The sequence below is a fragment of the Peromyscus maniculatus genome, chromosome 4, assembly GCF_049852395.1.
Source record: "Peromyscus maniculatus bairdii isolate BWxNUB_F1_BW_parent chromosome 4, HU_Pman_BW_mat_3.1, whole genome shotgun sequence".
NCBI classification, from domain to species: Eukaryota; Metazoa; Chordata; class Mammalia; order Rodentia; family Cricetidae; genus Peromyscus; species Peromyscus maniculatus.
This window is the reverse complement of record NC_134855.1, coordinates 143,374,717-143,401,415: the sequence shown is the minus strand read 5'-3', so window position 1 is coordinate 143,401,415 and position 26,699 is coordinate 143,374,717. Positions and strand designations below refer to the sequence as shown.

Here is a 26,699-nt window from a genome sequence, read left to right as displayed (position 1 = left end):
TATGTCTACACAATGCCTGGCTATTTATGTGACTTCCAGGGATCCAGCTCAGGTTCTTGCACCTGGCAAACCCTTAATGCATTGAGGTCTCTCCTCAGCCAGCCTAGCATGTTGAAGTATTTTATTAAGCTACTAAATTTATTTTCAGATTTTCAAAAATTGTCTTGTTTATTATGTGTGTGTGTGTGTGTCCATGCACACATGTGGAGGTCAGAGGATGTTTATTCTCTTCCTACTGCGTGGGTCTGGGGCATTGACATGGGACTTGTAGCAAATGTCTTCTCTCTGGTGCTCCAGATCTTTTGTTTTCAGCGTTGGGGTTTTGTTTTCTGTTTTACATTCTTTTCTTATTTAATAACATTTTTCCCTTTGTTTTACATACTGACCTCAGTTCTCCACCACCACCACCACCACCTGTCCCCGTCCCCCACTACTACCATCTACCTCCCTCCCCATCCAGTCCACTGTCTCCATTCAGGAAGGGGCAAGGCCTCCCATGGGCTTGAACAAAGCATGGTCCATCAAGTTGAGCAGGACCCAGCTCCTTCCCCTGCATCAAGGCTGGACTAGGTAATCCAGCATGGGGAACAGGTTCCTAAAAGCCAGCTAAGCGCCAGGGACAGGTCCTGATCTCACTGCTAGGAGACTTACAAACAGACCAAGTTGCATAATAGTCACACACATGCAGAGGCCTGTGTGAGTCTCATGCAGGCACCCTCACTGTTGTCCAGAGTCTGTGTGCTCCTACCAGCTCAGGTCATCTGTCTCTGTGGGTTCCTCCGTCATGACCTTGACCTCCTTGGCTCCTACAATCCCTTCCTCCTTCAGGAGAACTCCGGAGCCCAGCCCAGTGCCTCGCTGTGGATCTCTGTATCTGCTTCCATCAGTTACTGGATAAAGGCCCTCTGATGACAATTAGGGTAGTCACCAATCCGATTATAGTAGATGACCAATCCAGGCACCCTCTCCACTATCGCTAGGAATCTTAGCTGGGATCATCCTTGTGGATTCCTGGGAGTTTCCCTGGCACCAGGTTTCTCTATAACCCCAAAATGCCTCCCCATCAAGACATCTCTTTCTTTACTTTCCCCCTCTATTCCACCCCAACCTACCTCTTGCACCCAGCCTGCCCAGCCCATTCCCTCAAGTTCCCATTCCCTCCATCTCTCCACCCCTGCCCCCAGTTTACCCAGGAGATCTCTTCTATTTCCCCTTCTCAGGGAAATCCATGCATCCCTCTTTGGACCCTCTTTGTTCTCTAGCGTCTCTAGGATTGTGGATTGTAAGGTTGGCTATCCTAATATCCATTTATGAGTGAGTACATACCATGTTTGTCTTTCTGGGTCTGGCTTATCTCACTCAGAATGATTTTTTCTATTTCCATCCATTTGCCTGCAAATTTTATGAGGTCATTTTTTTTTTAATAGCTGAGTAATACTCCATTGTATAAATGTACAACATTTTCCTTATCTATTCTTTGGTTGAGGGGCATCTAGGCTGTTTCCAGGTTCTGGCTATTATGAATAAAGCTGCTATGAACATAGTTGAGCAGGTGTCCTTATAGTATGATTGAGCATCCTTTGAGTATATGCCCAAGATTGGTATCATAGGGTCTTGAGGTAGATTGAGTCCCTTGAGGTAGATTGAAAAACTGCCATTAATTTCCAAAGTGGCTGTACAAGTTTGCACTCCCACCAGCAATGGAGAAGTGTTCCCCTTACTCTATATCCTCTCCAGCATAAGATGTCATCATTGTTTTTGATCTTAGCCATTCTTACAGGTTTAAGATGGAATCTTAGAGTTGTTTTGATTTGTATTTCCCTGATGACTAAGGGTGTTGAACAATTCTTTAAATGTATTTCGGCCATTTGAGATTTTTCTGCTGAGAATTCTCTGTTTAGATCCGTACTCCAGTTTTTAATTGGATTATTTGGTGTTTTGATGTTTAGTTTCTTGAGCCCTCTGTCAGACGTGGGGTTGGCGAAGATCTTTTCCCATTCTGTAGGCTGCGATTTAATCTTATTGATAGTGTCCTTTGCCTTACAGAAGCTTTTCAATTTCAGGAGGTCCTATTTATTAATTGTCGATCTCAGTGTCTGTGTTACTGGTATTATATTAAGGAAGTAGTTTCTTATGCCAGTGTATTCAGGCTAGTTCCCACTTTCTCTTCTATCAGGTTCAGTGTAACTGGATTTATGTTGAGGTCTTTGATCCACTTGGATTTGAGTTTTGTGCAGGGCAATTGATACGAATTGATTTGTATTCTTCTACATGTTGACCTCCAGTTATGCCAGCACCATTTGTTGAAGATGTTTTCTTTTTTCCATGGTATAATTTTGGTTTCTTTGTCAAAAATCAGGTGTTCATAGGTATTTGGATTTATGTCAAGGTCTTCAATTCAATTCCATTGATCCATGTGTCTGTTTTTATGCGAATACCAAGCTATTTTTATTGCTATAGCTCTATAGTAGAGCTTGAAGTCAGGGATGGTGATGCCTTTGGAAGTTCCTTTATTGTACAGGATTGTTATAGCTATCCTGGGTTTTTTGTTTTTCCATATGAAGTTGAGTATTGTTCTTCAGACTTATGGGACACTATGAAAGCAGTGCTAAGAGGAAAAGTTCATACCACTAAATGCCTGCATAAAGAATTTGGAGAAATCTCATATTAGCAACTTAACAGCACACCTGAACAAAAAGAAGCAAACTCGCCCAGGAGGAGTAGACAGCAAGAAATAATCAAACTCAGGGCTGAAATCAACAAATTAGAAACAAAGAGAACATACAAAGAATCAATAAAACAGAGTTGGTTCTTTGAGAAAACTGACAAGATAGGCAAACCCTTATCCAAACTAACCAAAAGGCAAAGAGAGAATAATCAAATTAATAAAATCAGAAATGAAAAGGGGGACATAACAGACACTGAAGAAATCCAGAGAATCATTAATGTCATACTTCAAAAACCTGTACTCCACAAAATTGGAAAGTCTAAAAGAAATGGACAATTTTCTTGATAGGTACCATGTACCAAAATTAAATTAAGAGCAGATAAACAATTTAACCCCTAAGGAAATAGAAACAGTTGTTAACTCTCCCAACCAAAAAAAGCCCAGGGCCAGATGGTTTCAGGCAGAATTTCAAAGAAGAGCTAATACCAATACTCTTCAAATTGGTCCACACAATAGAAACAAAAAGAACATTGCCAACTTCTTTCTATGAGGCTACAGTTACTCTGATACCCAAACCACACAAAGATGCAACAAAGAAAGAGAATTACAGACCAATCTCTTGTCATAAACATTGATGCAAAAATACTCATTGAAATATTGGCAAACCGAATATAAGAACACATTAAAAAAAACATCCACCATGATCAAGTAGGCAGGGATGGTTCAACATACGAAAATTTGTCAATATAATCCACCAAATAAACAAACTGAAAGAAAAAACACACATGATCATCACATTTGATGCTGAAAAAGCCTTTGACAAAATCTAACACCCCTTCATGATAAAGGTCTTGGAGAGATCAGGAATACAAGGAAAACACCTAAACATAATAAAGGCAATACAGCAAGCTGACAGCCAACATCAAATTAAATGGAGAGAAATTCAAAGTGATTCTACTAAAATCAGGAACAAGACAAGTTTGTCCAGTCTCTCCATATCTATTTAATGTAGTACTTGAAGTTCTAGCTAGAGCAATAATACAACAAAAGGAGATCAAGGGGATACAAATTGGAAAGGAAGAAGTCAAACGTTCACTGTTTGCTGGCGATATGATAGTGTACATAAGTGACCCCCCCCCCCAAATTCTACCAGGAAACTCCTACAACTGATAAACACCTTCAGTAATGTGGTGGGATATAAAATTAACTAAAAAAAATCAGTAGCTCTCCTATATACAAATGATAAACAAGCTAAAAGAAATCAGAGAAATATTACCCTTTATAATAGCCACAAATAATATAAAATACCTTGGTTTAACTCTAACCATGCAAGTAAAAAACCTGTATGTCAAGAACTTCAAGTCTTTGAAGAAAGAAATTGAAAAAGGTATCAGAAAATGGAAAGATCTCCCTTGTTCATGGATAAGTTTAATTAACATAATAAAAATGGCCATCTTACCAAAAGCAATCCACAGATTTGATGTAGTCCCCATCAAAATCCCAACACAATTCTTCACAGACCTTGTTTTATTTTTATAGATGAATTGTTGATGTTTTTCGGTGGGTAGCTTTATTCATTATCCTATGAGATTAGGAATTTGTAAGTTTCCTTTTTTATTTTTTACAGAGAAGGCCTTGTCTGTGAATTATGACCTTAGTTTTTTCCCTTTGTGATCCATTCACCTTTTTTTTCTGGTCCGTTTGGAGCTCTAGTATAGTTTGAATAGCAGTCCCTCTTCTTGTCCTGTTGTTCACCTTAGAGAAAAGTCTTCTACTATCTTCATACCGAGTCTGATTGTGAAACAGAATCATAAGGGCTCCTCCTTAGACTAAAGTTCTTTACTTCTGGCTTCAGGGGTCCTTGTAACAATCAGAACTGGTGTAACACTGTTCACTATTTTGTGGTTGGTTTTTCCAGCTTACTAATCGGGTTGACATAGCTTTTACCTTATCTGTGGCTCAGCATCACTCTGTTGTGTGCATGGTACATGTGCTCTCTGTTTCCTTCCCTTCCACCCTCTGGTGCCAGATGTTGAGCCCAGGGACCTCATCACACTGCTCAGACATTCTCCATGGAGCTGCGTAGAAGCTCTAATGACCATTTTGTTTGTTAGAAACAGAGTTTTGTTCACTGTGTATCCCCTGCCAGCCTGGAACTTGCCATGTAACCCAGGGTGGTCTCAAATTCAAGTCCCCTTGCCTCTACTTCTTGAATTCTGAAATTATAGGCATGTACTGCTGCTATGCCTGTGAATTATTCAGAAGTGCTTTTTTCAAAACTACGGGTGTGAAATTTTAAAACTGCCCATTTCAGTTACAGAGAATTGAGGTTAAAAAACATGGTCTACGTGGTAACAGTTCTTTGGTACTTTTTGAGACATTTGTGGCTTGGCATGTTTGTTGTGAATTTTTGTCAAATAATCTTTGTGTGCTTTAGCAAAATTGTGTTCTTTTTTTGAAAGCTCTGTATGTGCCATGAAACCAAGTTGTGGAAGTCAGCAGACAACTTTTGTGGGTTCTGAGAATTCAACTTAGGTCAACAAGCTTGCATAGCTAGTACCTTTACCCATTGGGTCATTTTGCCAGCCTAAGAATGCGCGTTTCTAGTTGTTTGGTACAGGAGTTTATAGCTAGTAAACTTAATTTGTTAATTTGGCAGCTGCATGCTTTTGCCTGGTACGAGGAAATGCCAGGTCTAAGTCTAGCAGTTCTGAAAGGTGATGGACACCTGTCTGCTCAAGATTTGACACCAGTGCTCGGTGACTGCACTGATGTGGCCTTGCCTCTCTACGTGTCCAGGACATGCACATAAACTGCCCTCTCCTCCTTTCCAGGCTTATTTGCAGTGGAGGTAGAAGGGAAATAATATTTGCTAAGTTCTTATCCCTGGCTCAGGCCTTTCCCGTTAGACCCTGTGAACTGAGGGGCACGCGGTGATTTCTTCCTAAACTTTGCGCTTGGTTCTCAGCATTCTAATTTGCTCCCTAGAGCAATAGTCTCTTTGGAAGAGAATTTTAAAGCCTAGCAGCATAGTTGAGTTCAGGAAGCTCTGTGACTGAGGACATCTATTGTGGCTATTTTCCTCCTTTAAAACCAAAGGCCAGGCTCCCGTTGAAAAGATTTCATTTCAGCACTGTCAGATATGCAGATCAGAGCTGCCTCAGAGAAATTCTTGACTCACAGCCCAGTTCTTCCCACCTGCGGCTGTCTGAGGAGGTTGTTAGCACATCCTGTGCTGTGTTCATGGGCTCTGTCTTGGAGGAGAGCAGTGGCAAGGATGGTAATCAGAATGTAAGCCTGCACAGGTCTGAGCACTCTATTTACAACAGGAGCTTTAGTGTCTAGTTTCTGATTGCTTCAAAACTTATCAGAAAACTCAGTGCTTGCATGTACCTGGCACTCTGAATTGGCACCATAGGAAGGTTCTGGATAGTGTTAGTGCTGTTACATGACCAGAGTGAAACCCTACAACATTTAGTTTCCTTGCAGTTGTTTTTCTGAAGGAGGGCAAGAGAAGAAAGGAAAACAGTGGAATGATTTTTGGAATCAGTGTTTGGTGAAGTCTCCTTAGGGAGGCTGTTTCCCCTTTGACCCTCAATTTCCTAAACCTTTAGAAAAATAGGGCACAAGAAGTTTTATTTTGCCGTTTTGCCAAACTAATATAAAGTGCTACATATAAAATACTTAGTATCTAAATGCTCAGAGATGAAAGTGTTATAATAAGCATTTATTTATTCAGTGAGAAAGAGAGAGGGAGAGAGAAAGGGAGGAAGGGAGGGAGGGAGAGAGAGAGAGAGAGAGAGAGAGAGAGAGAGAGAGAGAGAGAGGAGAATTAAGTTCCCTGGCAATGAGATGATAGTTATTTTGAGAACGAGTTTAACAGCTCAATATACAAGATGGCAGATTTAAAGAAGGCCAGACTCTGGGTCCCATGAGCCCTCTTTTATGAGGCTTCTGACCCTGATCTTAGCATGGGCATTTATTACTGGCTGCCTTCATTCCCATCCCTGAAAGGCAATCTCCTGGGGAACTGCTTTTCAGGAGAGGTTCCCTCCTGGGTGAGCTTTACAATAGAGAAGCAGACATCTTGGTTCTTAAACTTTTCTCACAGTGTCACAAATAACTGGAGGTCATCCTTCCAGAATGGAAACTAACTCCTAATTGTTTGTGCAGTTTCTCTTATTGTGTCCACATGTCGGGCTCACTTTTATCTTTGGAAACGATTAACATTCTTCATTTCTTTGGGATGAGCCAGAAAACACAGACTCTTGGTGCCTGAATATTCACTCAGAGAGCCCAGCCAGACCACATACTGGGATGTAAAAGGACCAGATCTCCATGTGACCTGGGTGATGGGCTCAAGGCCTATAGTTTTTGGAATATAAGTTACTCTAGTGTGGTTATGTTCGTCAGAGGAGAGCCAAGAATAGCCACGAGGCATCACATTTTTTCCAAAGAGGGCAGTGGTGCAACAGTAGTGAGCAGAAAGGAGAGTGAATCCAGAAGTTAGGCTTTGGCTGTTGATGTAAGAAGCGCAGGTAGATAGCTTGATTCAATAGTTCTCTACCTCCAGTGCCTTAAGCTCTTCTGATCTTCTGGCTCTTGCTTAGAAAGAAATGGAGATTTACTCTAATCCTAATTTCAATGGATCTATAAGGAAAAGTAGATGATTTTCTGTAAGCATGACTACGCTAAGAAATGTCAATTTCAATATTTGTTAAAAAAACAACTATCCAGTGTGATCCAGGAGATACTCCTAGATACTTATTGTGTGTCACAGCTGTGTAATGTACAGAGACCAAATGGGACATTTACTGCTGACAGGGAACCTACGGGCTAAAAATGTAAGATGGTGTCTCTTTACCACCACCCTGAGCTGCACATGCTGTCTGTCACTGTTCTTTCCAGTCCTTTGTATTGTGTAGACTGCACCCCAGAGTGTGGCATTTGGTAGTGATTTGATTAGCTGAGGAGAGAGGCCCTCTGCATCTGAAGGTAACAAATCACTTGATGAAAGGCCGGGTGAGTTATTGAAAAGGTTAAAGAGTTTGTAAGAAGGATAGTAAAGACTTTGATTATGACGGCCACGGAGAATACTCCAGGCAGGTGCAAAGCAGAAACGTGGACAGTATGTATTGAATGTTGAGGTTGACTGAAACAGATGTGGGCATCGGTCAGCTTTTAAAAGGACTTTGAGTACCCGATAAGCAGTTTGAACTTGACACTGTTGTTAAGGCGATGTATGAAGACACTCTGGCCAGGAAAGGTGAGACCCAGTCTCAGGAGATTCTTGCAGTACCAAGGTGTCGATCATCTACATTGGTGACTGTTCTCTTTTGTCTTTTCCGGTGGCTGTCCCTAGTGCTCTAGCTGGAGGCCTTGGACTTTGGAGCTAGAATCTCTCTTGTAATCCATATCAGCTCATTAGCATTAGGATGGCTTGTGAGCCACTGTCTGGAAAGCAAGTCAGTTCACAGATGCATTTGCCCAAGCTGTTTACCAGAAGAATGTTTCTCTGGGCTTCAGGGCATCTTATAGCCTGTGGTTCTTAGTGGTTTTAAGACCATTCAAAAGTTTATGGCTATATGGACTTTATGTAATTAAGTCACTTGATACATTTGGAACCCATAAATGCTCCTTACCAAAAACAAAACCAGAAACCACACATACAATAAATGTTAGATTTAAAAAAACAAAAAACAAAAAACAAAAAAAAAAAAGCAAAAAACGGCCGGGCGGTGGTGGCGCACGCCTTTAATCCCAGCACTCGGGAGGCAGAGGCAGGCGGATCTTGGTGAGTTCGAGGCCAGCCTGGGCTACCAAGTGAGTTCCAGGAAAGGCGCAAAGCTACAGAGAGAAACCCTGTCTTGAAAAACAAAACAAACAAAAAAACCCAAAAAAACAAATCAAACCCTTTATGATGCATTTACATTATCACATTATTTTAACTGAGGCATTGCTGGAGTTTTTGTCTTGCAAATATTTATGCATGGAGCCCAGAAGAAAATGGAGGCCTGTGCCCAGTTGCTTACTTTGAACAGAATTAATTACTATTTAGATAAAAAGAAGTTATTGTGGGCATTAAGGAAAGGCTAGATTGACCCTTGTGGGTTAGTTCGTTTGGCAGTGAAGGTTTGGGATGGAAGGGTCATCAAGTCTGAAATCTGATAGGTGGTTACTCCAAAGAAGATGTAAGCTCCACCTTTGGGTTAAGCTCCTGTCTAGCATGCCCATCCCTGCATTATTTTATAGTTCTCAGAAACCCAGAAATCAGAGCACACGGTAGAGGAAGGTCTTGTTGATTTATTTCAAGATTGAGTTATTGACATAATTTATGAACCATTTTATGGGTTATAAATGTGTGGAGTTTACTCATTTAGAGTATACCGTGACTTTCAGTATGTTTGCAGAGTTGTGCAACCACCACCAGTTTTTAACTTTTAAAGTTTTATTATTTTAAACTAGGATATAATTCATAAGGTTTACTGTTTTAAAGTATACAGTGTCATGGATTTTTTTAGTATGTTGACAAGGTATTATAAGCATAATGACTATTAAATCCCAGGCATTTTGATCACTTCCAAAGAAGTGGCCATCCCATTGTCAGTTACGTCTTACTCTTCCCCTTCCACAGACAACCACTTACCTACTTTCTGTCTCTGGATTTGCCCGTCTGGATATTTAATGTAAATGGATTCAGCCAATATGTTTCTCTTTGGGTCTGGCATTTTTTTGTTTTGTATAATTCTTTCAAGTTTTATCCATGTTTCAGTGTGTATCAAGTTATATATAATAATATATATTATATATACTATATAATAATTTTTTTGTTGGTGTATGTGAACACGTGTGTGTGTGTGTGTGTGTGTGTGTGTGTGTGTGTGTGTGTGTGTGAGTGTGTGTGTGTGTGTGAGTGTGTGTGTGTGTGTGAAGGCAGGCCAGAGGTTTAACACTGGGATTCTGCCTTGGTTTCTTTCCACTTATTGAGCTCCTGAGTTAGGCTAGGCTGGCTAGCTAGTGAGCTGCAGGGATCTGCCTGTTCTCCTCCCCAGTGTTGGGATACAGATTGGTACTGATGCACCCACTGTTTTAAGTGGGTGCTGAGGACTTGAACTCATGTCTTCACGCTTTCGTGGTAAGCACTTTACCAACTGAGCCATCTCCCCAGCCTCAGTCTTTCAAGTTTATATGTCTGACTAAGTTTCCAGTATGTAGATATACCACATGCTTGCTCATCGGTTGGTGGACATTTGGATCATTTCTTTTGCTTTTATGTAACATTTTTCAAAGGGACATAGAGACAAGGCACAGGTGCACATCATTTCTCTCTTTTCCTGTGGGTTTAGACAGGTTGTCCATTCAGTTGATAAGTGGGGCTTACAGAGAAGTAGGCCACCATAGTGTAGTAGCACATTTATTTCCTGTATTGGATAAAAGAATCAAAGCAGCAAGCTATGGCTGTTTTCATGGTTTGTCCAGTCCATTCTCCCTCTGGCTTCAGGTTTCCTGTATTATCATTCAGCTGAATGTGTTCATTTCCTGTGATACATCTGAAAAAATACTTTAGTTCAAATTGAAACAAAATGTCCCCTGACCAGCTGAAGGCCTGGGAGCAGGAGAGGGCAGGACAGCCTCGCCTTTAATCAGCTGGGAGCGATGTTCTTATGCTTTTCAACTCTGACAGGCTACTTCTCTGCATTTGATCATCGAGCTCAAGTATTGGTGAGATTATTAAGGCCACTCCATGTAGTTAAAAGGGAGATTCATTTAGTGGCGTAACTTACAAAGGAAGGGATAGGTAGGTTGCAGGTTCTGGGAAAGACACAGGCAGTCCGGTGGTATTCTCTGGAGAACTCTCCTCGGTCTACCTCTAGTGTCCAGGGTCCAGGAAATGAGAGCACAGTGCATCCAGATCTCGGGTCTTCAGGGCCCTCCCTTTTCTGCCTACAAGGTGTGACAGTTACCGAAGCCTCAATAGGGGTTGGAACTTCCAGACCAAAGCTGGAATGGCTACCCACTACATCTCTTCCTTTTGTCTAAATAAGAAGGTTCTAACTTGATACAAGATTATATACAAAGGAATGGTTACAAATATTGTCCAGGAGTAATGAGGGATAATTTACCTCTTTGGTAATTTGGTATATGTAAACTTTAACTGATTGTTTAGCTATAATTAAATTCTAAAGAAAAGTATGACTTTCATTCCCAGCTTATGTCTGAATATGTGATTATATTATAAAGCATAGTTTTTTTTTTTGTTTTTTTTTTTTGCGGGGGGGGGGTGTCTCTGAATTCTGAGTCGTGTCAGGGATGATCAGGTCCCTGGCTTTGGAAAGCACACGATGAAAGCAAAGACATTGGTAGGATTTCTTGTTTGTGATGCTTAGTTGTTCAAAGAGACAAAGAATAGTTCTTTAGCTCTAAACATATTAGGAATCTTTAGGGGAGTTGTGAAGGGCTGTTGTTGTCAAGTAAATAATGAAATATGAGGAAAGCAAATGTTGCTACTTTTTCATCTAGACAGCGATAGAACTAGACTTGTTATATTCTTCTAGGAGATATTCTTTTGATTTTTTTTAATGGAATGATTTAGAATTAAGCCACAAAAATGTTTTGAGTCTCGTCCATGACTTAAATTTTATGTATTTATTTTACGCTATAATTAATTAATTGATTGATTAATTAATTCTTTTGAGATAGAGTGTCACTGTAGCACAGTTTGGCCTGGAATTCACTGAGTAGCCCGGGCTATAATGTGGTCGTTTTGGTGTTCATAGTGTCCTCAAATTGATAGTGGTGGTTCTTTCCTAGGTACCTCTTAAATTAAATGCCCATTAGTTTGAAAGAGTGAATCTTTAATTGGTTTGAGTAATCTTAGATTATTGCATTAGTAATTTATTAGACCTCAAGATATACATGGGCTGGGCGGTGGTGGAGACTGCCTTTAATTCCTGCACTCGGGAGGCAGAGCCAGGTGGATCTCTGTGAGTTCGAGGCCAGCCTGGTCTACAGAGCGAGATCCAGGACAGGCACCAAAACAACACAGAGAAACCCTGTCTGGAAAAAACCAAAAAAAGAAAGAAAAAATGGTTTGAGGCTCAATAAAATACATAGGATTTAAAAATAGCCCAGTTTAGTAAGTATTTGAGCATCTATGAAAAAATCACACCCCTATTAACATTTATAAAGTTACAAGGGACGTGTTACAGACACTTCAACTAGATGGAATTTCCCAAGTTATTAGGGCCCCAGATTCTGTTTTTCTCAAAAAAGAGTGGGTGTTGGGGGTGTCAGTTTGGCAACATCAAACCATTGCTGTTGGTTGCTTCTGAGAGGATCTCACACCAGTGTACATGCGCACGCACACACACACACACACACACACACACACACACACAGCTATAGATTTCATTTTGTGTTGGCCAGCTACTTCTGAGCATGAGGCCTGCCCTGAGTGGTTGACAGAACCAGTTCCACTCCACTGCAGAAAACGGAGTTTTCTTTTCCCTGCAACGAAGTCTCATCCCACTCCGTGTCCAATCTGTGTTAATCACCATCTACTACAAAGAGGAAGCTTCTCTGAGGAGGGCTGTGAGCTGCACTGGTCTATGGGTGTAGCTTAACAGTTGCTTGTCTAAGAAGATGGAGGGAGGCTCACTTCATGGTTTTTCTTCCTTAGTCTGGAGTTTGCTATTGCCTTTAAGAAATCCTTCTTTTCAGTAGAGGAGGTTTTTTGCAAACTCAGGTCTGCACTGGGGATATTCACTGGTGTTGGGGTGCCATGGCTTTGGTCTCCTTGAATCAAAAAAGCTTGGCAAAATCTTTTTTAAAAACTGTGAGCTCTAGTTGAGATTCATCCCTGCAGGCTGGCCGTGTGTCCTCTGGCTCGGGGTTTCCTATTACTCAGCACAGTCCCCCAAGAGCAGTTGTACATTGTAGAGTTGGTTCAGCTGTAGTGAGAGTGGCTGACACCCCCCCCCCCCCACACACACACACACACACTTCCCCGGAGTGCATCCGTAGTTTCAAGTTTGTCAGTTGAAGCATTGAGAAGTGGTCCCACATGTGGCTTTAAGTTTCTCTTGTAAGTGAACCAGAGCATTTTTTTAAATCTTTGTGAGGAGCAGTTGGGTAGCTTTGTGTATGCTACCAATCTTTAGTCCACTGTCTGCTCCCTTTTAAGGGTCTCCTTTGATTTAAAAAATTATTTACATACTGGTTTCTTATCTCCCCAAATCCACAAAGTATCCTCACAATCTTTCTTCTTTCTTTCTTTCTTTCTTTCTTTCTTTCTTTCTTTCTTTCTTTCTTTCTTTCTTTCTTTCTTTCTTTCTTTCTTTCTTTCTTTCTTTCTGTCTCTCTCTCTCTCCCTCCCTCCCTCCCTCCCTCCCTCCCTCCCTCCCTCCCTCCTTTCCTTCCTTTCTTTTTTGCTTTGTGTTTTTTGTTTGTTTGTTTTTGTTTTTTTGAGACAGGGTTTCTCTGTGTAGCCCTGGTTGTCCTGGAATTCACTCTGTAGACCAGGCTAGCCTCACCTGTCTCTGCCTCCTGAGTGCTGGGATTAAAGGTGTGTACTACCACCGCTTGGCTTCAATTTTTTTTTTTAATTTGATTTAATATTACATATCAGCCAACAGATTCCCCTGTCCTCCCTCCTCGCCCTCCCTCCCCCTGTCCTCCCCCAGTCCACCCCCCATTCCCATCTCCTCCAGAGCAAGGACTTGCCTAGGGATTCAGCTCAACCTGGTAGATTCAGTCCAGGCAGGTCCAGTCCCCTCCTCCCAGGCTGAGCAAAGTGTCCCTGCATAGGCCCCAGGGTTCAAACAGCCAGCTCATGCACTGAGGACAGGTCCTGGTCCCACTGCCTGGGTGCCTCCCAAACAGTTCAAGCCAATCACCTGTCTCACTTATCCAGAGGGCCTGATCCAGTTGGGGGCTCCTCAGCTATTGGTTCATAGTTCATGTGTTTCCATTCATTTGGCTATTTGTCCCTGTGCTTTTTCCAATCTTGGTCTCAACAATTCTCACTCATACAATCCCTCCTCTTTCTCACCGATTGGATTCCCGGAGCTCCACCTGGGGCCTGGCCATGGATCTCTGCATCTGCTTCCATCAGTCATTGGTTGAGATTTCTAGCACGACAGTTAGGGTGTTTGGCCATCCTATCACCAGAGTAGGTTGCACTGGCTTCAATTCTTTAAAAAATAAGTTCTTTAAAACTTTTTATGGTATTTATTGCAAACATTTTCTTCCCATAATTTGTCATATAATGTATGTGTCTTACACCATTTAATAATTTTAAATTTTGTGCTGTTTTTTTCACACACATGAAGTAGCCTATTTTATATATAAATATTTTTTTGTCACAGTTGGAAAGCCTTTCCCACAGTTAGGCTTTAAATGCATTCTTACACTTTCCTCTAGAGTTTATAGTTTCTGTTTTTGCAGTAATTGTTTATCCATTTGGAAGTTTCTTGTTTTGGGTGTGAGATACATATCCAATGTAATCCTTCCTCAGATAGCTATGTAATAGTTTGGACTTTGTGGATTTCCTAGTCTGTTCAGCTGCCCAGTAAATTTAGGGTATTTTGTATTGTTACCATGTTCTGACTGTGTTAGCTCAGCAGTCTCCGGGCTGGTTGTCTAGGTTTTCTGATACTCCTTGTTCATTGGTAGGATTAGGTGGCAGATCAGTGTTCAGCTGTCTCAAGCCAGTCCTTCCCCTAGAGTTCCTAGAGGAAGGCACTGAGCACAAAGCATGGCTTCCTGTCTCCTCTGCAAATCCAGTGTTGCATTTTTACAAGGTTTATTGCAGTTCTTGTAGTACTTTGGTATTCAATAATAATGGAGCTTAACAACCAACAAAGCAAATGTAAGAAGCACCTAGTGTTTACATAGAGCACATAAAACAGTACATCATCATCTTGTTGGTGATTGGTGGGTCTTAGCACATCCTGTATGACTCCTCCATAAGAAGGAAGTGGCAACAGAGTGAGCAGTGGGTACCCCCAGCCATGGGCAAACGGGATTGGTTGAAATGGTTGATGACGAGAAAGAAGACAAATGTCTGATGGTTTATTTAATATTTTGGCATTTTTTTCTCCTGTGTATATGATTTTACAGAGTTCAATATGTGCTATACATTTGATATTATACCCCATATAAATCATTCATAAATAATATTTTAAAAGTTATTTGTGGGCCAGGCATGATGTTCTGTGCCTTTAATCTCAGCTCTTGAAAGGCAAAGGCTGGAGAATCTCTGAGTTTGTGACCAGCCTAATCTATATAGTGAATTCTAGGCCAACCAGGGCTATAACGTGAGACCCTGCCTCAAATAAACAAACAAACAAATAAATGACTACAAAGTGAGATCCTGCCTCAAATAAATAAATAAACAAACAAACAGAAGAGAAAAGAAAAAGAAAGTTAAATAAAGTTGGGGGTATAGTTCAGTGAGAAAACACTTGCTGGTATGTACAAGGCTTTGTTTTTGATCTCCAGCACCAGAAGAATCTTATGCAATATTTCACAAATGGAAGGATTGTCCTTAACTTGTATTTTATTTTTCAAACATATTTGTTTTCTTTCAACTAGAATGTGAGCTTATTAAGGAGCAGTCACCTTCCGTCTGTCATGCTCTGTCTGCTACAATGCTTATAGAGAATAATGAATATGATGAATACAAGTATTTTTGTTTGCTTCCCAAATATTTTTAGAATTATTTGCTATAGTAAACCAATAATAAAGAGAACAACAACAATATAGTTATTATTGAGGCTTTCTCAGAATCATTGACAAACTCAAATCTTGCTGTTTAGAAATAAGGACCCTGGGAAAACATTTCCATATATTTCAGGGGACCTCAGAATCTGTTTATTTCCATAAGCAGTATTCCGGGTGAGGATTTGTGTGTTTTTCTTTAGCTTCTGTAAATGGAAAGAACTGACCTGGAGACTGTGTCCCATATAGGCATCCTGACTACAACAGCATTTCTGTGTTCCTTTTAACCTTCTGTTTTTCTTGGTTTTCAGGAAGAGATGAGACCATGCAGCCTGCAAAACCATCTTTCCTTGAATACTTTGAACAGAAAGAAAAGGAAAACCAGATCAACAGCTTTGGCAAGAGTGTATCCGGCTCTCTGAAAAATTCTTCAGACTGGAAGATACCCCAGGATGGAGACTATGAGTTCGTGAGTAGTGCTGGAACTAAAGACTGTCATGTCTGTGGGGAAGGGATTGGGAGTGCTACACACCCAGTCAGTCACCTTGCTGACGGTACCTGAGACCTGTGCATTTCTTACCAAGTTCGACCTCCTGTAACTGCCCTTGGCAGCAGCTCCAGGGCCAAGGGCCTCACTAGTTTGAGACAATAATTTTACTGACATTTGAAAAGTTCTGGGATCCCTGACTGATGACCTTTTTTTTCTTTAAAATTTTTTTATTCACTTAATATTTTTTGTTTTGTCCAGGTTGAAATGATTAGTGATAAAAGAAATATTTCATAACCAAATGAAGAAGCAACTATAATAGTATATTTGGAATTGTGATATTTTACGTAGGAGTTGCATTGGAGGGCATTTGACAATATTTTGTAGTGTCTTTTTTTTATTTTATTAATCATTCTTTTAATTTTAGCCTGAGGATTGTTCTAAATCTTTTCAGAATTTGTTATGTAAAATTGGGTATGTTTCCCTCCGTTTGTTATAGAACATCTTCCTCCAACTGTAGACATTTATTAATGTTTGCAGGATTTAATGAGTAGAGACAGTAAAACATTTTGAGCAAAAAGTAAGCTAAGGAGCCCATATTTTGTGACTATTTACAGAAAATGCTTGTTTCTGTTGGGACTCTTATCTTTACATTCTCAAGTTCTAAAGTGTGCTATTCAGCTGTGTCAGAATTCTGTTGGTCCTTATAAAAGAGTTTAGCTTGGGCGGTGGACTTGAGCTCTGAGAGACCTGTCTGGTCCTTCTTTCCACTGACTGCTGACTGACATAAAAGTGATGCCATCCCTCCATGACTTAATCTGTGCTGTCATAGAATGATGTAGTTTCCATAACTCAGGGTAGAAGTCTTCTGAAGGCCTGAATGACTTACCTGGGTTTATTTAACTTAGACACTGGTCCTGTGCCAGAGCCCAGTTTTATTTGTTTTGTTTGTTTTGTTTTGTTTGGTAGTCTGTGTGCTCATTTACCAAGATGGTGGTGTTTGAGTACCGTCATGTTCTTGACACTATGATAGAGGCCTGTAGAAGTAAACAGGCAGGTGAAAGCCACCTCATGGAGATTTCATTCTAGAAGGAACATAATGAAACATTTGTGTGTCAGATGGCGGTGTTAGAGAAAATGCAAAGCAAAAGGGCAGTTGGGGAGAGAAGGGTGTGTGTGTGTGTGTGTGTGTGTGTGTGTGTGTGTGTGTGTGTGTGTGTGTGTGTCTTTTAAAAAGAATACTGAGGGGAAAAATAGAGTCTAAGTAGGAGAATGAGGATATGAACTATGCGCATATCCAGAGAGACCACTTTTCAGGCAGTGAGAATGGCCGACTCAGGTCCCTGAAGCAGGGACTTGTTGGGTGCATTTGCAGAGCAGTGGAGAAATGGTGTGCACATGCAGTGACATCAGAGAGCACTACATGGTCACGGGATGAAGAGGGCAGAGAGCCAGCTGGTACTGCATTTTCTGCGTGAGATTAGGACTTTAGCTTTTCCTCTTGAGAGCCATGGGGGAACCTTGGCTAGAGGTGTCCTGATCCACTTTATATTTTGAAACTTGTATTCTGATCCCTCTGTGAACGGTGTTTTTAATCTCCTGTCCAAAGGAGGCCACAAAGAGGGGCGTTCCGGCTGCCATTCTTCTTCCAGGTCTTTGGCGTCTGTCTTCTTCTGAGCTGATGTTGGATGCTTTGTGCAGTGCTTTGCCTGCTATAGTGAGGCAGAGTAGGACCACAAGCTTTGAACCGCCCCTTGCTCCTCACGGTGCCTGTGGAGTTGTCTTCAGTGTATTTGTCAAGACTGATTTTCTTAGTTTAAGCAAGCCTGCTTGAATTTCAGCCAGAAGTTCACATCACTGTTGCCATAAAGTAAGAGTCCTTTGTACTCGTATATGGTTTTTCGTTTTCTAGATGCCGTAGAAATAGTAATCTTGAGATTTCAGTCACCTGATGCTGTCACCATTCTTAGGTCAGTAGGTCTAGAGTATGGAGAGGTTCCTTTATCTTTGCCCTGGTTTATCAAGCTGAGTCATTAGCAAAGAGCTTGGTTTGACAGGCAGGCTATTTCTACCGAGAGGTCCATTGGTTCTCAGAGAGTACTTTATTGGAGAAAGGTGGTGGCTAGAGGGGGTTGGACCCTAAGAGTGGACAAGTTAACTAACATCTGTCTAGTCTGTACTTCACCCAAGACTCTTCTAATCCAAAGACTGCAGCAGCCGCAGCTCAGAGACTCTTCTGTGTATCTGTTCAGTATTAAACAATTGAAACTTGCCAGGTGGTGATGGTGCACACTTTTAATCGCAGCACTCGAGAGGCAAAGGCAGGCAGATCTCTGTGATTTTGAGGCCAGCCTGGTCTACAGAGTGAGTTCTAGGACAGCCAGGGCTACACAGAGAAACCCTGTCTCGGAAAAAACAAAACAAAACAAAACAAAAAACCAACCTGAAACTCAGTTGCCAATGTTTAAAACTTGATTTTACATAAAATGCTGTATTTCCAGCTTGGCCCAGAAACTTGGAAGATTGGCACAGTGGGTTATTACTACTGGATGATGGTTGGTTGTGCTGCCCTGTTTGAGCATGGCTTCTCTAATTCTCCACCTTACCTGGCCAGTCTCCCTCTTTTCTCCTGATAGTCTGACCTGTCTCATACTTAGAGATATTCGCTGTTAGGACTTTTGTTCCAAATCCAAACTGAAATTTGGATTTATATATGAGTGAGCCAACCTGTTATGGTATGAATTTCTGTTTTTTACCTTCAGAATGCCAGGAGAATTCATTGAAGTTACACATACACAGCACAGCATACACATGGAGGTCAGAGGACAGTTTATGGGTGTGAGTTCTCTCCATCCACCATGTAGGTCCTGGTGTGCTCTTAAAGTGCATAGACTTGGTGGCAAGTGCCTCTACCCACTGGACTTTTCACCTTGCCAGCCTGAAAATCCATCTTTTAAAACGAGTTTATTTTAGTTCTGATTATTTGTTGATGTGTGGATCCGTGTGAGAGTATGTGCACAAGGACACATACACATAGTACAGTGTCTACAGAGGCCAGAGCAGGACACCAGATGCCCTGGAGTTGGAATTACAGCAGTGTGAGCCACCTGATGTGGGTGCTGGGAAATGAACTCCCGGGTTGTCTACAAGAGCAGTATATACTCTTAACTGCTAAGCTATTTCTCCAGTCCTCTGAGAATTCTTTTTTTTTTTTAAATTCTCTTTTAAGAGCATTTCATATTTGAGTGATGAGAGAAGATGGAATTAGGATGTATATAAATGAAACTAAAGATAAGTGAAAACTGCCTCTGATGCCTTGGTGTTATAGCCATTGCCACATCCGAAAGCCAGGATTTGGAATGGTAGTCTAAAAGATGGCACCCAAGGTGCTCCCCATAAGCAGCTGTCACTCTCACCAGGAGATACTGAATTGGAATCTCTGAGGACAGCACCAGGTGGTGCTTCAGCCTGCCCTGCCGGTGACACTAACCGTGAAGGTCTGACCTAAAAGATTCTGGAGTGTAGTGTACTGTTATACGAGTTTCTTTTTTCTTAGTGGGTACCATAATTCAGAAATAGAATGTGTTCATATTTTGTTAATAGTGTTTGATTTTTAAAATTTCTTTCTCTCCTTTGAGTCTGCTATACTTCAAAGAAGTACATGGAACATGGAGAATGTATTTCTGTAAATCTCTACATTGTAAAGGCATACTGCATTGAGGGAAGAATGCCTGGGCAATCTTAGCATGTTTAGGAGATGGGTATCTGTGAGGCTAACTAACATGTTTACCTCAGCAGCTTCAGAGAGAGGCTTTCTGAGTCTAGACAAGCAGTATTTAATTATGAAAATGATACCCTCTTTCCTCCTGAGAAGGCAATTGCTTTTTTGAAATGAACTTTTTGCCTAAAATAGGAAATAAGTTAATCAGAAGTGGCAGAATTTGATACTTAGAAAAAAACTTCATATTTTCATCTGAAATTGAATACTTATCCCATTTCTAAAATTGAATTGCCTTATTTACCAAGTGCGGGGTGGGGGTGGGGGGACCTTCAGTGATTCCCTGTAGTGTTTAAGATTTGTGGTTGGTGATTGAAGTAAAAAACAGTGCTCAGAAATGCAATGTTCTTTAAAACTGATACTTTATAAACTGGTATTCTATAAACAGATCACATTTTTTTAAAAAGAATATTCCTTTTATGAGGACTCACATTCTCATTTTGCTATTCCTAATGCCACAAAAAGCTTTAAATTTAAATCCAATTTGGTTCATGAATCTTCAAAAAAAAAAAATCAAAACCACCCTGTAATATTTCAGTTTAAGATGACTTACATGTCCACAGTGGATGCACAGAACAAAGCCTGTGTTCTTATGGAGTTAATAATGAGAGAAACAAAAATAAACTCAGTAAATTCAGTAAATAAAATCAGTTAAGGTACCACAGGGGCACATTTTGTAAAGTATGGTAAAGGAAAAACGTGGAAGAGACCTTATATAGACAGAACATACAGTTAAGACACATGAAGAAGAAGAACAAGCCATTGGAAGGAAAGGAAGCTTTACCCAGACTGAGCAGTATACAGATGTAGCTGGAGTGTATAAGGAAGGAAAGAAGTCATTGCAGCTGGAGCTGAGTGACAGACGCATTAGTAATCATAAAAAATGTGACTACATTAAAAGTTCCCATTGTCTCTAAGTGTATATAAAAGATAAATCTAAGATATAGTGTTACCAAAAAGCTTAAAATAGAGAAATATAAAAGGATGCCCATGTAAACACTCAAAGTAAGGTAGAAATTAGATGTGCAGTGTGCATCTGTAGGCCTTGCTACTTGGGAGGCTAAGGTGAGGGGTCCACCTTGGCCAACATAACAAGACTACATCTCGAAAACAAACAACAGTAATGAAATGAAACAGAATTCAAGACAAAAGAGCATTCTATGGGAAGAAAGCTACTTGGTATTGCGATAGGGTACAAATGAACTGTAGGAGATCAGAGTCATGAAACTATGTGAAGCATTTATCTGTTGATGGTGGTGGATAAATCTCACTATCCAATTACAACATACAGTAGAAATACAAAGAACAATGTGAAAACTGCAAGCGTAGTAATGACATAAATATTATTCTCTCAAAAATGGACACTTCAGGAGCTAGAGACAGAGCTCAGTCAGCCAAGTGTTTGAGGACATGAACCTACTCCCTAGAACCACATTAAAAAAAATGTCTGGGGGTTGTGATGTATGCTTGTAACCCAGCATTGGGGAGGTGGAGACAGACAGATCCCTGGGCTCACTGACCAGCCAGCCTAGCTTACATTGTCTGCTCCAGGTCAATGAATGAACGAATGACCCTGTCTCAAAAACAAACAACAACAACAAAACCACACCACAGTGCCTGAAGAGCAAGAATGAAGTACACATGGGTACACGAGTGCATGCGCACACACTATGGACGGGTGGTGCTGTCGCTCAGGGGTAGAGTACACACTGAAGGTACTCAGAGACTCTGGGTTCAGGCTCCAGCACCCAGACTAACAGGGTGGCGCTGTCACTCAGGGGTAGAGTACACACTGAAGGTACTCAGAGACTCTGGGTTCAGGCGCCAGCACCCAGACTAACAGGGTGCTGCTGTCGCTCAGGGTTAGAGTACACACTGAAGGTACTCAGAGACTCTGGGTTCAGGCTCCAGCACCCAGACTAACACAGCTCACAACATTTATAGCACAGGAAAACTTTTCAAATATTAAACTTTAAGAACAGACAATGTTCACAAAACTTGCCCATCTTTTAAAGTGCTAAAAGAGAAATCTCATTCAGCATAGAAATCATACCATTTTTTTTCTATAATTCAATTGTTTAGCAATTAATATAAGAAAGGGGCCAAAGCCACATTATCATACTTGAAATTTGTAAAAATATATCCCTAAGTAATCATGGCTTTAAAGATAAAATCAGTACAGAGCTATAAACTGTTGAGAACTGAACTCTAAAAACTATAGAAAGTTCAGATTGCTGTGGTTTGGAACTGTATGTGAGGGGGCGCAGTAAAGAAACTACCGATATTGGGGCTGGAGAGATGGCTCAGAGGTTAAGAGGTTAAGGCTGTTCTTCCAGAGGTTGTGAGTTCAATTCCCAGCAACCACATGGTGGCTCACAACCATCTGTAATGAGATCTGGTGCCCTCTTCTGATCTGCAGGTGTATATGCAGGCAGAACACTGTATACATAATAAATAAATAAATCTTTAAAAAAAAAGAAAGAAAGAAAGAAAGAAAGAAAGAAAGAAAGAAAGAAAGAAAGAAAGAAAGAAAGAAAAGAAACTACCGATATGACCACTTCATCGTATTGTTAGGATCTTTATTACAAATAAGAGAAAAAATATCCAGAGGCATCTGGGAGAGTCCAGATGCCTTGAACCTGGGTCCTGTGGAAGAGCAGTCAGCGCTCTTAACCACTGAGCCATCTCCCCAGCCCCTTCTTGGTTTCTTTTGACAAGGTCTGGCTTGCTGTATAGCCCTGGCTGACCTTCGGCTCACAATCCTCCTGCTTTAGCTTGCCACATGCTCGGATTATAGACACGCAGCACCGTGTCTAGCTGGAAGAACATTTGGAAGATGATTGGGCATTCTCTAGCTAGAGGAGGAGGGGAAAGGTCTGAGCTGAGAGGGCGAGCTCAGGGTAGTGTGGACCTTCCACAGTACTGTCTGGAGTGTGGGGTGAAGCCATTAGTGCCCTCTGTGCCATGTCCTCCCCCCAAAATTGGTAGTTGTCTTGGATTTTTTCTGGGTGTTTTGGAGAAATTAAACATAGACTCCAATTAAACATAGCACCAGGATAATTAGCTCTCTGAAACCAGGGGATAATTGGTCCACCAGGACATTAAAAACCACTAACTGTTAATTCAAAATTAATTTTATGAATGTACCAGAACCTGAATATTGATTGTTCAGATTCCCTGGATAATTATAAGCCAGTAAGTTGGCTTTTTGTAGGAGGGAAGGATAAATTTTAGCCCTGAGTCTCTCCCAAGAGGCTAGCAAGGATTTCTTGAAACTTTATCTTAACCATTTTTATCTAGATCAGGGCTCCAAACCTGATTGTAAGTTGAGATTTCTTTGGGATTTTATAAAGAGGCTGTACTAGATTATCACAACACGATCACTCACTCATTCTTCGTTAAGTTTCACATTTTGCTTTTAACTATCTATACTATCTCTACTCCTTAGAAATTAGAAGCTGGCTGGGAGGTGAGGCTTACCATTATCTTATTGGCATCGCTGACTTTGTGGCAGGGGTGCTTTGGGTACTCATGCTTAGTACTTCCAAGGGCACGTTGTTGTGTTCTCTGGGAACCCAGATATCTACACGTTAAGCCTTTACCAGCTATCTTATGGAGACAAAAGTACATTCTAAAGCGTTGTGTTTGAGCTTATTTTCCATCTACTTCCAAATGAATTTTAAATATTAGCTCATTTTCTTAAGCACGCCAGGCTCCGTGGTAAGATGAAGTCTAGTGAGCACTGCCATCCTGTAGCTCCAGCAGCCAGTTCATTCACGTTGACACCCCTGTCTCTCCCATTCTCTACCCTCACCTGTGGTTTGTTTTCAAGTAAGGCAAAGGCAGGTGTTTATTGTATTATTTTAAAATATTTTATATATGTGTGTATGCACCTGTAAATACAAACATATAAAATCTTTATATATAAAGATTCAAAGACTCCTTTAAATATAATAACTCAGTGTACCTTTAAAAGTTAAAAATATTTAATGTCATGAAGTACTTGTTACTGTTTAGTTTTCTCCAATCATACCTTCCAAAGTTTGCTTTAGAATCCTAACAAGATTATTCTTTTTAATAATTTATTTAACTTTATTTTATGTACATTGGCATGAGGGAATCCCTGGAACTGGAGTTACAGACAGTGGTGAGCCACCATATGGGTGCTAGGATTTGAACCTAGGTCCTCTGGAAGAGCAGCAAGTGCTCTTAACCACTGAGCCATCTCTCCAGCCCCCAACAAGATTCTTATGTAACAATTGGTTTCTGTATTAATCAGTGTTCTCTAAAGGAATAGATCTGATAGAATGAGCGTGTGTGTGTGTGTGTGTGTGTGTGTGTGTGTGTGTGTGTACACATATATATATACACACACATGTATATACATATGTGGAATTAACTAAAACCAGGCAGTTTTGTGTGTTTGTGTGTGTGTAATAGTATATACATACATACATTTTTTTTTTTTTTAATTAAGGTGGCTTACAGGCAGTGGTCTGAGTATTCCAACAGTGGTTGTCTCCTGATAGAGAAAGGCCAGGTAGCTGAATTCCTCAGCAGTCATAATGTGATGCTGGAGTCCCAGGGAAGTCCTAGAGAGCCACTGGTTTTCAGTCTATGCTGGAATCTTGAAAAAGTAGATTAAACACCTGTGAAGGGATGTCTCAGCAACAGGATAGATGGACTTTCGAGCCAGAATGAGGGCAAGCAGCAAAAAACAAAGGCTTCCTTCTTCCATGTCCTGTTATGTGGGCTGCCACCAGAAGGATGGTCTCCGCCTCAAATTATCCACCCAAGGAAAACCCCTCCTAGGTGTACCCAGCGGTGTGGGTTTAGTTAATTCCAGATGTAATCAGGTTGACAACCAAGATCGGCCACCACAGCTGCTGCCTCTTGCATCACTTAATTCACAGCCCCTAATTCCCACATGCTTTGTAATACTGTTGGGACAACCAGTGATTGTTCCTTCCAGTTGGCCAGATTGCTGGGTATTGCTGATTACCTCTAAGTGATCTTTGTAGTTTGTTCTAATTTCTTATATGTGGGTAGTTCGATGTATAGCAGGAGTTCTCAGGACCCCTTCCTGCTTCTCGGAATGATTAAGGTCCTCAAAGAGCTTTTATTTGTGTGGATTTTATCTGTTGATACTTGACAGAATTAGAAACTAAAACGGATAAAAATAAAACTTCAGTTTTAGCACTCTTGCTTAGCATGAGCAAGGCCCTTAATTTGAAGTATCCCTTCTCGGGGGGGGGGGGGGGGGGGAGGTTGGAGGGGGAGAAGAAAACCCCAATGTTAAGAATCTCTTCTTATTCTAAAGTATAATAAAATAATTTTTGATTCATTTAAGGTAGCAGTAAGTTATTATGTATTGATATAAATATTTTAATTAAAAATAATATTCCATTTTATAACAAAAATGAGTAACAGTGACAATGTGAACATGTTTTCAAATCTGTGTGAATGGGAGACAGCTAGATTATTATATGAATGTTTGCTTTCAGTCTGTCATACATTGTTTTGTGTGCAGAATGGCCAAACAAAGATGTATCACTGGAAAAGAGAAATGCATCTTAATAGCTTGTTCAGATAACTGTAGATAATTTTCTTCAACCTTGTATGGGGGATAGTTATACTTTTAGAAAAGATTTTATTTTTAGTTACGTGTGTGTGTGTGTGTGTGTGTGTGTGTGTGTGTGTGTGTGTGTGTTGTGTGAGGGTATGTGGTTGTCAGAGGAGATATCTACAGAGGTCAAGAGAGGTCATTCGATCTTCTGGAGCTGGAATTACAGGTGGTTGTGAGCTGCTTGTCTGAGGTGCTGTTGGCACTTGAACTTGGGTCCTCTGAAAGACCTGCAAGTGCTCCTCACTGCTGAGCCAGCCCTGCAGCCCCAACAGTGGTGGTTTCCTAACGGTGAGTGATGGAGAATCTCAGGCCATCAGCGGACTGCTCGTGTTCCAGTACTGCATATAGGAATCCATTGATTCATCCTGTGCTTGAATGGAAGGTTTACTTGCACGTGGCTTTGTAACCCCGTGGCTTGGTCATCTGGAAAACATTGCCTCGGTGAGTTACAGAGATCTGCCAGAGTGCTGGCATCTCATTATCCAACATAAGGAGATTATGTTCCTTGACATTATATCCAGTCTCATCAACAGAGTTGTCTATGTAGGGGAGGCTGTCAAACTTACCACGGCAGTCAGGTTTTCTGAAGTTCTGATTTTTGTTTGAAAGTTGGAATTTTATCATTGGCAGCAAACACTGTCAGCTGTTTTAAAGGCCAATTCACTTTTTCATTTTTAAAGGAAATGTCTGCCAGATACCCAAGTCTACATAACCACAGTTTGTTAATGTTTCTTTCAAGTGAAATTGATGTTCCATGGAAAAAGCAGCTGGTTGGGCTCAAAGCTTGATCGCACAAGTGCTTTGCTTACGACAGCCATCGATTTCAGTGTAAAAAGTGCTGTGTGTGATCCTCCCATTTCATCATGGATGCCATTTTAAAAAGCTGTAATAAAATTAATACTTTTACTACTGCACCTGAGAGCATCCTAAAGGAACTGGCTTAAGTTTTTTTGTAATTTTATTTTATTTTTTTATTATGTTATTTTTTAACTGTAGTTTGTACCTGTGGAGAATACAGTCACTGCTAATGCTTGCTTGGTCCTGCTTCTTGGCCTAAATGCCATCTCACTCAAGGATCAAGGTAGTGATATTTGACCACTTCTCCATCTATCACGTGAAGGTCCTCTATTAGCGTTTCATTAGTGATGTAGATACTCCCAGCTACAATTGATGTACAAAAGACAGAATTTATATTAGACCTCCCCCTTTATTTGCCATTTTTCAAAATAACTATTTGATTACCTACCGTTCTACAAAGATGACCAGTGATTTTAAAAGGGCTATTTTTTTTTCTTTTAGAAATTAATATTTGGTTAGTATACAGGGAAATGCATTCTATTGTGACATTTTCTTTCTAAATTTACATTTATGTGTGTGTATGTTTGTATATATGTCTCTCCCTCTCCGTCCCTCTACCCCC

At 40.7% G+C, this 26,699-nt stretch overlaps 1 protein-coding gene and 1 long non-coding RNA gene across 4 annotated transcripts in view; one reads left to right on the top strand and one right to left on the bottom strand.

Moving 5' to 3' along the window:
• Positions 1–26,699, top strand: part of Stk4 (serine/threonine kinase 4) — a 97,218-nt gene that overhangs the window by 39,847 nt on the left and 30,672 nt on the right. The window contains exon 10 of the mRNA XM_042276772.2: positions 15,700–15,857. Coding sequence (XP_042132706.2) covers positions 15,700–15,857 — 158 coding nt within the window. The remainder of the gene's footprint in view (positions 1–15,699; positions 15,858–26,699) is intronic.
• LOC143273077 (uncharacterized) overlaps positions 1–26,699 on the bottom strand; it is a 69,561-nt gene that overhangs the window by 20,611 nt on the left and 22,251 nt on the right. Inside the window, exon 4 of one of the 3 annotated variants that reach the window (XR_013050950.1) lies at positions 26,225–26,440. The exons of the other annotated variants lie outside the window; for them this stretch is intronic. This is a non-coding gene — a long non-coding RNA (uncharacterized LOC143273077). Of the gene's footprint in view, positions 1–26,224; positions 26,441–26,699 lie in introns of those variants that run through there. 3 annotated transcript variants of the gene reach the window in all.